The 12,004-nt window shown below is 46.4% G+C and overlaps 1 protein-coding gene across 1 annotated transcript in view; it reads right to left on the reverse strand.

Annotated features, from left to right (window-relative positions):
* USP32 (ubiquitin specific peptidase 32) overlaps positions 1 to 11,780 on the reverse strand; it is a gene marked incomplete at its 5' end in the record, with an annotated part of 115,813 nt that extends 104,033 nt beyond the window's left edge. The window contains 2 exons of the mRNA XM_015409484.1: positions 10,131 to 10,249; positions 11,675 to 11,780. Of these exons, the coding sequence (XP_015264970.1) occupies positions 10,131 to 10,249; positions 11,675 to 11,780 (225 nt within the window). The remainder of the gene's footprint in view (positions 1 to 10,130; positions 10,250 to 11,674) is intronic.
* Between the last annotated feature and the right edge of the window lie 224 nt (positions 11,781 to 12,004).

A 12,004-nucleotide genomic window follows, 5' to 3' on the forward strand; every position in this document is an offset into this window, starting at 1 on the left:
AATTTGGTTTTCTTAATATTAACCTTTAGTCCAGCAACTGTTCCATATTCTTTTATTATTTCTAGTAAGCATGTCAGTGAAGATTGTGGGTTCTCCATTATAAACAACAAATCGTCTGCGAATGCCAACAATTTATATTCGTCACCCTTCAGTTTCAAACCTTGTATTTGATCATTCTCTCTTACTAATTCATTTAACGTTTCCAATCCAAAGATAAATAATAATGGAGAGAGTGGACATCCTTGTCTTGTCCCTTTTTGAATTTCTATTTTTTGTGTTAGATCTCCATTTATAGTTACCTGCACATATTGCTCCTTATAAATTGCTCTAACCATCCTATAAAAATTTGTTCCGCAGTCCCATATATTTAATTTTTGTAACAAGAACTCCCAGGATACATTATCAAACGCCTTTTCCGCATCCAAGAACATCAATACTAGTTGTTTTTCTGGGTGTATTTCATAATATTCTATGACATTAAGAATAGTCCTGATATTATTTCTTATGTATCTTTTTGGTAAAAAGCCTGCTTGATCACGATGAATAATTTCACAACACTTTTTTAAATCTTGCAGCTAATATACTTGCAAATATTTTAGAACCAACATTTAGCAATGATATGGGTCTGTAATTCCTAATTTGGTTCCCTTCAGAATTAGGTTTAGGTATTAAAGTGATTATCGCTTGATTCCATGAGTTTGGAAGTTTACCTGCTTTTCCTATATCTTGTAATACCTCTTTTAGCGGGAGTATTATCTGATCTTCAAATGTTTGGTATATTTCAATGGGCAGTCCATCCGGACCCGGAATTTTTCTCTTCTTCTGTTTCTTAATTGCTTCCACTATTTCACATATAGTAATTGGATCATTTAATCTTTGCTTTTGGCCTTCATTAAATTTTTGCTTATTATTTTTAAATATTCTTTAATTACTTCCATATTTTCATCTTTTTGTTGGTAGAGAGTCTTATAAAATTTTCCACAATCTGTTTTAAATCTTTAGCGTTATATTTTTCTTCCTCCACCTCGTTTTTAGCGTTAATATCGTTCGTTTTTCTCTCTCTTTCTTAAGTCTATAAGCTAACCATCTTGAAGGTCTATTGGCATTTTCGAAGTAGTATAACTACCTGGCCTGTTCTAAAGTGCTAGGAGCCAGGACGCCACCTGACCTTTGGACCAAAAGCGGCATTTTCAGTTGTCTCCCTCCTCTGTTTTCGTCACCACAACCATCCTGTGAAGCTGGTTAGCCTGAATCACTGGCCCCAGATGAGCAGGGCAGTGAACCCAGGTCTCTCCAGCCCCAACCCGACACATGTTCCCCTACCCCAAACTGACTCTCACATGTGGCAATCTGGGGTTCAGCTACAGCAGCATTCAGCCCCCGATTCCCTCAACCACAGGGGTTGCCAACTATGAACTGGGAACTTCCTGGAGATTTGGGGTGGAGCCTGGAGAGGGTGGGTTGTTTTTTTTTATTGACTCTCCAAAAAGGAGAGAATTTATTGCTTTTAATATCAGAAAAGGGGAGGGTATATAGCTGGACTAAGAAAAGTGTGAGTGATGCTCTATTAGTATGTTAATCTTTTGTTAGTATTAAACAAATCTTCTTTTGGCTTCTTCTGTGAGTTGTCAATCGTCTTTCATCTTGAACTGTAAAAAACAAATATAAGTGTTAATGTATTAGTAGTGTCCTTCTGGTTTATTGTTAATAAAGTCTTTTCATGCGCTTTCCGAACCAATCTTCAAGTTCTGGGCTGCCTTCCTTTTATATCTCTCAGGTTATAGGATGATCCTTTCCCTGCTCCTCCATCTTCCGGAGTCTTATCCTCCGTCTCCGAGCCGCTGTCTCCTTCGCTGTCCATTTCTTCCCATCTAGCGAGTGCTGCCTCCTCTGAGCTGGCGTGTCTCTTCAAAAAGTCTTGAGCCTTGAAAATGGAGTCAATCTTCTCCCTTTTATCTTTAAATTAAAAGATAAGTCCTTCTGGAATCAACCATCGATAACTAATTTGGTGATTTTGCAAGGACAAGGTCAGCCCTTTGTAAGCCTTCCTCTTCATTCAAATTTCAAATGGAATATCCTTCAAAATTCTGATTGTCTGCTCTCCAATCTTCATAGGCATTGCTGAAGACGCTCTCAATATTTGATCCCGACTTCTCTGCTTTGTAAACTTGACTACCACTTCTGCCGGCAGATTGTTCATCTTTGTGTAGTTGGAATAGGCTCTGTAGACCAGATCCATTTCCTCGCTTATTTCTGCCGGTGAGTGATGCCAAAGCTTCCGCTAAAATACTTCGGAGATCTTCTTTTTCCTGTTCTTTTATGCCTTGGAATCGGAGAGTCAAATTTGATTTTTCCATTTGAAGCATCAATAACTTTTTATCTTGCATTTCTTAATGTTTTCCCATTTTCTTCACCTTCTTCTTGACCTTTTGAGTATCTTCTGCTGAGACCAGACATTTTTGCGCAATTTCCTCCATTTTCTTAGCTGTATCATTCAGCTGGATCTGCTGGTTACTGAGAACACTTTCCATACTTGTCAATGTCTGGTTTATTTTTTGCATTTGCTCCAGCAGAGGGCGCAAAAGCTCGCTCTCCTGTTGAGTGACAGCCGGCTCCAAGGGGCGGGAGATAGCACCGGAAGTTCCTCCCAGCTTCTTTGCCGGCTTCTCCTGGAACTTTTTCTGCCCCGACATCTTTGTTTTATTGTTTACTTTTTAAAAGTTCGTGCCGCGCAGCTGAGAAATGAATCTATCTGTCTTTCTTTCAACAATTCACCAAAAGGTAACACCACTCTTGAAATTTCACTCCCCCCCTCTTCTTTCTGTTAAATCAGTCTCTGTTTAGTCGGGGGGGGCCCTCCCCCTCCTCCCTTGCGCTTTTTCATTGGGGGGGAATGCGCTTCACTCTTTTTTCCGTTCCCGATCGGCAACTCACAGTTTTGGCCAAATATCTTCTATTCAAACACTTTATCGTTTCATCACTTGGTGACGTCCGGCGGCTCTGCTAGTCCCCGTACGGGGCACTGCCGCAGCAAGAGCCATTGGGGCATGGGGCAAGCCTCAATTTCCGACCTTCGGGCCGGGAAAGAGGCACATCCCCTGTGCGCCCCGGATCAGAACCTCTGTCTGATGCTCCTTGGGGTCTCCGCTTGTGCGGATTCCTCCCCTTAGCCGCACATGGGCGAATCACCTCTGGGAGCTTCCCGAAGTTGCGACCGCCATTCACAGTGTCCAGACCGGAAGCCTGGAGAGGGTGGGTTTTGAGGAGAAGGGCATCAGTAAGGTATAACACCATTTTCTCCAGGGAAACTGATCCCTGTCATCTGGAGATCCCTTGTGATGCTGGGAGATTTCCAGGCGCCACCTGTATGTTGGCAACCCCTCCCAGGCCACCATATGGAGAAAGTCACGAGTAAACCAGCCTATACTGTGTTTATTCACAAGCAGCCCCCCCTCTCCCTGCACCCCTGTGATCAACTCCCAGCTTTTTCCCCCTCTCTGGAGACAGACCTACCGTAAGTGAATCAGAGTTCAACTCAGCATCTAGAGACCTTGGCTGACCTCCTACTTTCTCCCAGCAGGAAGCTGGGCCTGCACCAGGGAGAGATTTCTCCTCAGAAAGCAACAAATGAGCAATCTCTTCAAGTGGCTGTTCCTCTTCACCCATGCATGGGGGGGGGGGACTGCCGTCACACATGGCTCTGTTTGAGAAAGGAGGGGGGAAACGATAGCAACCCTTGCCTTAGAAGGGCGGAAGAAAATATTTCTGTGGGAAATGATAAATTCCACCCCACCTCCCAAAACACACACAAGCCACCTCGGGTCTCCTCGGAAGGGAGACACGCAACAGGAACATAAAATTTCTCCGCCATCCAGAGCTGGCGGCAGAAACTTCCTCCTGAGATTAAGAGGCTGTGGAAATCCAGCAGAGAAGGTTAATGCAGTCCATTTTCATTTCAAAAGAAGATTCATGCGGGATATTTCTGTAGGACAGAAAACCAGGGCCGCATACATGACAGGAGGACCCCTTCGCCTCCTCCGGGATCGTCGCTGAAACAGAGCCGGGCTGACATTTTGAGGCAGCTTTTTCATTAAGATGCACAGCCAGGGCTCTCGTGTTCTTTGCACGATGAGAACAAAAACGCTACAGAAACCCAGATAATTGATTCGGCCACCCCAAACAGTGCACGATTAGACAATACTAGCACGGCCTCCTTTTTGCACAATGTCTCCTCCTTCCAAAGCAAAAGCCTTCCCTCAAGGAGTTCAGCAACGAACTCGGGGTGGGCCAACAGCAAGGACAAAGGGCAGAACGGAAGAAGCCGGGCATGGAAGGCAAAGACTCCTTGACTGCTGTCAGGATATCTGGCAGAAAGCCTTGACTGAGGGGTTAAGAAGAGAGGGGTTTCTCTTTGTCTGCTAAACAGAAGCTGATTTTCATTTAAGCCTTTTGTATGATCTGAAATGACTATGTGGAAGCTATCAGATTTTGGTCGCATTCTGAGAGGACGAGAGTCACTGGAAAAGATGATAATGCTTGGGAAAGTGAGGCAGTGAGAAAAGAGAAAAACTCAGCAAGAGATGGATTGACCCAATCAAGGAAGCCACGGCCCTCAGCCTGCAAGACCCGAGCAAGGCTGTTAACGAGAGGTCATTTGGGAGGACACTGATTCACACAGTCGCCACACATCGGAAGCAACTTGACGGCGCTTCACACACCCCTGTGATCTACAGTTAGCGACCATTTCGGCAGTTCAGCAACCATTCCCACGTTGCCAGCATCCCAGAGGTGTGAACAGCTTCCCTGGCAGGAAAACGGCGTCAGTAGAAGAGAAGGGAAACAGCAGACATTTGGTCATCCTCTAGCTCAGGGGTGTCAAACATAAGGCCTGGGTGCCGGATCCGGCCCATCCAGGGCTCATACGCGGCCCACGAGCAACTGATGAAAGGGAGGAGGTGCGCGGAGGAGTGGGCGGAGCCCCTCTATTGTGGCTTCAGCACGGCAGGACAACCTCATCTGCAGCACTCTAGCAGTGTGGGAGCATCTGCCCAGCACTTCACTGCTGCCTCTCCAGTCCGCCCATGTGGGTTTTCCTCTGCACCCCTCTCCCAGCCCATGGGTCCTTGCAGTGAAGATACACCAACTTGGAGCTTACCAGCTGCTGTCCTTTATACAGTTTCTATCTCTGGTACCTCACATTACATTTTACGGCACACAGGTCCCATTTATGTCAGATCCAGCCCTCGTAACAAATGAGTTTGACACCTCTGCTCTAGCTTCCCCCCCCCCAAGTGGAAAACCAAGTCAGGATACAACCCTGTTCCTTCCACACAAGGCTCCTTTACGAGGTGATCCCTTGCTGGTGAGACAACCATTACATCAATGGAAGGGGATCCATGGGATCTAACCCCATAACTTTCCATAAACTTGAAAGCTGAACGCTGAATTCTAAACAAGGTAATAGATTCCTAGGTTGGTGGGAGGGCGGCAGACACTTGAGTAACACTCATTGCTCTCCTTACAGTTCAGCCATTTGCTTTCAGCCACCTGCCTGCCCGAATTGATTAAGCCGGAGAAGTCTATGCCAGGCTTATGAAGCTAAGTGTGCTGCATGCTGAACCTTTGGTAAATAAAGTGCTTTCTGGCTGAGTGTGGAATTAATGGCGCTTGGATATTACTTTTATTGACGTTCTCGAGTGCTATGATTTCAAAGGCATTTGTCTGCTGAATGGCTCACCTCTTGGCAGGGCTGAAGTTCAAACGCTCCCAGTCTTTGTTTTGTTGGGAATTCATTTCTCTCGCTTAGGTGCTACAAGGCTAATAATCAGGCTGGCCCAGCTTGGGGGGGTGCGTGTGTGACTGACTTCTCCCTCCCGAAGCTAATGGCAGGCTGCTGCAGCTATTTATAGAGTGCCTAATACTGTGCTAGGTGCTATATGAATCAACGCCTACGTGAAAGTCACATAGCCAGCGGCTCACCATTTTACAGAATGAAACACCCAAGGGATTACTGACAGGGAGGTGAAAGAATGCAAGGGAATCTCAGCCCTTGGTTTTAACAACTGCAAGTCTCCAACTCTCACATCTACAAAAATATGACTTATGTTATGAAGAGCAGGAAAAGAGTAGTTTTTTATACTCCGCTTTTCTCTACCCTAAGGAGTCTCGAAGTGGCTTACAACTGCCTTTCCCTTCTTCTCCCTTCATGTGGACAATAACTACTAAGTGCAATTCCTAGTGGCTGAAAGGCTGGGGCTTCAGATCCCAAAGAGCTCATTCTTGGAATAAGTTACAGGTTTAGCTTCATTTGTATAATTTTGTGGTTGCATCAGTATTGTATTTGCAAGGTGAAGCTTTGTAAAGCTGTGTGCTCTGCTTAAACCTAGAGCCAGTGTGGTGCAGTGGTTAAGAGTGTCAGACTAGTATCTGGGAGAGCCAGGTTCGAATCCTCACTCATGCCATGGAAGCTCACTGGCTGACCTTGGGCCGGTCACACTCTCCCAGGCTAGCCTACCTCATAGGGTGGTTGTGAGGATGAAATGGAGGAGAAGAAAATTCTGGAAGCCGCCTTGGGTCCCCAATGGGAAGAAAGGGTATAAATAACTACAATAAATAAAGTAAACCCTCCTCAAACAAACTGTGCACCTAGAACAGAAGAAGTTCACCAAAGCCCCAAGCATTTGCCAATTTGGCATTGTTCGTGATTCATGGAAGGAAATGGGGCGTGGCCCAGTAGTCGAGCACACACTTTGCATTCTAAGGGTTGCAGGTTTAGTCCCAGGAAACTCCAGCTAAAAGGAGGTCAGGAAGCAGGTGCGGGAAAGACCTTTCTCTGCCCGAACTCTTGGGACACCTGCAGTCTGGACTTCCCTCACCAGTGAGGTGAAGGGAGGGTTTAGTCCCCACCCGATCTTTCCACGGGAGTGCTCTGGAGTCCCCCCAGGGCCCAGTCGAGAAAGACCTGGGGGAGGGGAGGGACTTGCATCCATTCCTGAAGGCAGGGAAGTTGATGGCAGCTGTGGGGGACGGGGGGAGACATGGGATGGAAAATCTGTTGTGCCCAGTGGAGAGAGCTTGACCTGGTCACACTAGAACCCGGGCCAGCCAGCTCCGAACCCACACTCTGCCACGGAAGCCTGCTGGGTGAGGCTGGGCCAGTCTCTCTTCACCTAACCCACCCCACAGGCTGGTTGTCCCGATGGCAAAATAGAGAAAGGGAGAAGGATGCTGTAAATCATTCTGAGTCCCAACTGGAGCAAAGAGCAGGATATAAATGCCTAAATAAATAAATAAATACACTCAACCGACTCTCTCCTAGGTCTGAGCACCGACTCATTGGTTGTGAGTTGGATCCTGAAGGGAGTGTGGGGCAGGTTTTCTATAACATTAGACTGAGTTGGTGGGAAGGCGAAAGACAGGCAGAACAGCTGGGCTGGAAGAGGGCAGACTGGACCTTTAGCCTCCTGGTGAAGCTCCCAAGGGGCCACTGCCCTGGAAGGCTGCCGGGAATCTACCACACCAGTGGTTCTGCAGAGGCCACCTGGCTTGGGTGGCAGCAACAGGCAGCCCGGAGCCCACTGTTGCCGGCACAGGCCTGGTCAAAACCACCTGGCCCCTCCACCCTTTCCTGGGCCCCCCCAACCACCCCACCACCACCTCTAGATGTTTTCCTCAGATCAGCCACAGACGTTTGTAAATTCCCACCACAACCTATTTAAATAAAGTTTCCCTGGATTGATTTATAGACATTTTTTATCCTGCCCTTCCACAAAAAGAGTTCAAGGCACTGTGCGTGGTTCTTCCTCACTCCGTTTTATCTTAACAGTCCTGTGAGGTAGGTTAGGCTGAGAGAGAACGATTGGCCAAGGAGGACATAGTGCATCGGGATCAGCAGGGACCTGAACTCGGGTCTCTCTTCATGGCCTAGGAGTGCCTTCCCAAACAGGCTGCAGCAGCTGATCAAAGCCTTCTGAAGTGCCACCCCTGCAACTGTGCGAGGCTGACAGCTGCCCCCGGGCCTGTGCATTTCTGCTGTGACCTCCGCCCACTGGACCGGCCTACGTGTCAAAGTCAGGAAAGCTCCGACACATCTTTCATAACACAGACTTTGTAACACAGAACTGTTCAGGACATCATTTCTATGAAGGGAATAAGGTTGGTTGTTCTAATGTTTTAAAATTTGAGGCAGTTTTCATTGCACTGTTCATTGCATATATTATTTAGCGGTGATTTCTATAAGCTGCGGGGGCAAATTTAGTCCTGCAACATGACCGTACTGGCCCAGGTCAAGCCAAAGCCCAGCTTCCTTGCAGCAAATCTTCCCATGTTTCACCATCACTGTGACCTGAGGGCTGCAAACAAGGCTGCCCCCGCTGCAACAGAGATGTTAACATTTGCACACCCCCAAAAGACCCTCCAGCTTAGCTGCCAGAGAGGGGATATAAGATGATTTGATTTAAAAAAGGGGCCCCAGAGGTAGCATGAATTTCCTGGGACTCCTGCCTGAACGATCCATAGAACAAACTGATTATAAGTTTCTGCCTTCAGCTTCCCAAAGCTCCCTCACCCCTAGGTGTAAAAGGAGACTTTAGGACCCTCCTTGTTCCACAGCCTCCCCTAGTATTTGAATTCCAAGCCAAGGAAATGTCATCAAACTGCTGCTTAGTCTTTGTCGGAGCAGCCTGAGCTGATCCACCATCCCAGTTAACTCAAATTGCTCCATCTAAGTCACCCTGCTCTCCACCTAGATGTGCCCTCCGTGCACCTCATCTTTTCCAAATCCATGAACGAGGCATTTTAAGTCCCCCTAGCTCTGCAGCTGGTTCTGCACCCGAGCCTCCTTCCCCAGCGTTGTGGCTGGCTTATTTCCCAGACCGTTGCTCTTCCATTGAATCACTCAATCGCTCGCCTTAGATCCCAAACATCACAGCTAGTTTTGGTTTGGATTCTTCATTCACCCCAGACCAGCTTTTCTTCCTCAGTGAAATGAACTCTTCCCTTTAGGATAAAGCAATGGATGTTTTTTTCCTTCCACCCTTTATTTCCCCTTAGACTCCCCAGTTACCCCATTTAGGCAACAAGCAAAGGAAGCATTGCTAGGATTGCGTTGCTGCATTGCAATGCTGTTTCGTGTGTTTGCCATCCCTTGCATTTCAACTTTCTAGCCTTGTCTCTGGCATGGGGAATAAAGACTATTTATTTTGAGATTCTCTCTCTCTGCCTTTTCTTTGCCTTCTCCGTTGGAGTGTTGAATCAGATTGGGACCCAGGTACATTACACCAGGGATGTCGAACTCATTTATTACAAGGGCCGGATCTGACATAAATGAGACCTTGTTGGGCCGGGCCATGTGTGTCATAAAATGTAATGCCAGGTAACGGAGATATAAACTTTATAAAGGACACAAACAAAAAGGTGGGTTTTTTTACTTAAAATAAAAACATGCTTAAAACATTAGCACTCTTGCAATATTTTGTTTATTTAACAGTGTCTGATAACTGACACCTCTTGGTCTGAATTACTGCATCAAAATGTCTGTGCTGCTGCAATCTTGAGTATGCTGTTTAGGTGTGTATCTGTAAGCTGCAAACCTTCTATGACGCAGCAGCAGAAGAAATGGAAAAAGAAGTAGAAGACAGCCAGTTCCACTGCAGTCCTCATAGAAGCCCTCTGGGGGCCTCATCCGGCCCTCAGGCCGCATGTTTGACACCCCTGCACTAGATTGTTTGGTTCCAGAAAAACTGTCCCAGTTATGCAGTCTGACCCTACATGTGTACAGGGCACCTTGTACACTAAAAACCAAACACGTTTGAGTGACATGGTTGTCACATGATGTCAGAAACGATGTTCTGCTTGGCTCAGTTGTCAAAAGATGCACACCTAGCCTTCTGTACAGAAGTGGCTGATACAACTCAAACAGAAGACATGAGCCAGAAGATAAGCTGATCAGAGACCAGGAGATTGGTGACAAGTTATACAGGGATAAAGAGATGCAACGGCATTTCATAGCAATATGTGAAGTGTCCCAAGCTTTTATGTACATATTAAGCAAAGCCCTAGCCAGGACTTTTAAAGACTGGCTAGGCAGTTTAAAGTAGTTATCTTTCAGTTCACAAAACCACAGGAAATACCTCTGAGAAGCATTTCTTAACAGTTTCCGGGACTTTCCCATCGACCACCTGGAGCATCCTTTCCATGTCCTCACGGACCACATAGCTGCCGGATTCATTAGCAAAGAGGCTGAAAATGTCTAGGTGAAAGCACAGGAAAAGTTAAACCAGTCAAGCTCAAACTGCACTTCTGCACAATTTAGGAGCTGATCCTAAGACTAACATCTCCTTAGAACTCTGCGTCCAGATAAAGTAACTGTTCTGTTACATAAGATTTCTCCCCATGCTGGGGTCCATTCACATCCCCCAATTCCTAGCTGTGCGGTATTTTGTCTCCCCACATTTACTTGAATGGGGGTCTGATTCTAATGTGACTGTAACAGAAGTGATAGATTTCTCTTTCTCTCTCTCTCACACACACACAATCACAGAACTCCCTTTCTACTGTGAGTACACACATTACAAAGTAGCACAAGGGAAAAGTGCAAGATTAAGAGTTTGAGAATCCACTGTCCCCCCGCGCAACTGATCTCTGCCCTTATTATTAAAAACGTCTTTATGCTGCCTTTCCACATTCGCGTATACCATGCTGCAGCCCCCCTGTTGCATACCCTGATCTTGGATCGTAATATATAAAATTAATTGCATACCCTGGCCTTTGAGTGCCTGCATAAAACATCCCTTCACATCCTAGCAAGCAATGGGCAGTGTCAGAAATCACACTTGTCCACTAGAGGACTCAGGTTGCTGGAACTGAAACGGACAAAAACCGACCAGAGAACAATGGGCTTGGGTCCCATTAAGGACAATGCTTTCCTCCTGTGCAAGGAGCCTTCCGCTGATGCCAGAGGAAGGAGATACTGTTAGCAGCACATAGCCCATGATGCTAAAACCTCCCATTAGAAGAAGAAGAAGAAGAAGAAGAAGAGAAGAAGAAGAGATTGGATTTATACCCCGCCCTTCACTTGGAGTCTCAGAGCGGCTTACAAACTCCTTTCCCTTCCCCTCCCCACAACAGACACCCTGTGAGGTAGGTGAGGCTGAGAGAACTCTGACACAAACTGCTCTTTTTCAAGGACAGCTGTGCCAGAGCTTGTGGCTGACCCAAGGTCACATCAGCAGGTGCAAGTGGAGGAGTGGGGAATCAAACCCGGTTCTCCCAGATTAGAGTCCGCACACTTAACCACTACACCAAACTGGCTCTCATTAGGACTACCAAGCATCTGCCTGGAAGGCATAAAAACTAAGGATTCCACTCAGAATCTGGTATTTGCATTTAACTTTAAGTGGGGCTGGCTAACAGACATGACCCACACGAATATTCATCTTAAGTAAAATCTAGGGTTCCTTGAGAAAGGCCAGAGGCTGAAGAAACAGAATCACAGAACTAAAAAATTGGAATGGGCCTAAAGACCACCCACTCCAACCTGCAGCACCATGCAGGGTGACCTCAAGCATTCCTGATAAGGTACGTCCACTTTCTTTCTTTTTTCTTTTTTCTTTTTGATTTTTTTTTAATTTATAAAAGCTGAACACTTTCTTTGCTCCTCTTCGACACTACTTACATTTTGCCTTCTCTTCATCTCGCCCCCTTGTCAGGAGGACTAGGCCCACTATCAGGTTATTGAAATGTAGTCCTTTGGATGTACCACCGAAAGAACAGTATATGACCTGGAAGTAAAAGACAAAGGAGAAAGATTCATTTGTACAGCTCTGGGCTGTTAGAGGATTTCAAAGGCGTCACATGCAGCAGCTACAGCCCTCCTGGATAATAAACATCATAATAACTGCCCCAGCAGATCAGAACAGGACCCTCCTAGACCAGTGTTCCACCACAAGCCAGCCAGATGCTCACAAGCAGAGTGGTGAGGCGATGCATGGCTGTTCCCACATGC

Source organism: Gekko japonicus, unplaced genomic scaffold (assembly GCF_001447785.1).
Source record: "Gekko japonicus isolate JY-2015 unplaced genomic scaffold, Gekko_japonicus_V1.1 scaffold959, whole genome shotgun sequence".
Taxonomy (NCBI): Eukaryota; Metazoa; Chordata; class Lepidosauria; order Squamata; family Gekkonidae; genus Gekko; species Gekko japonicus.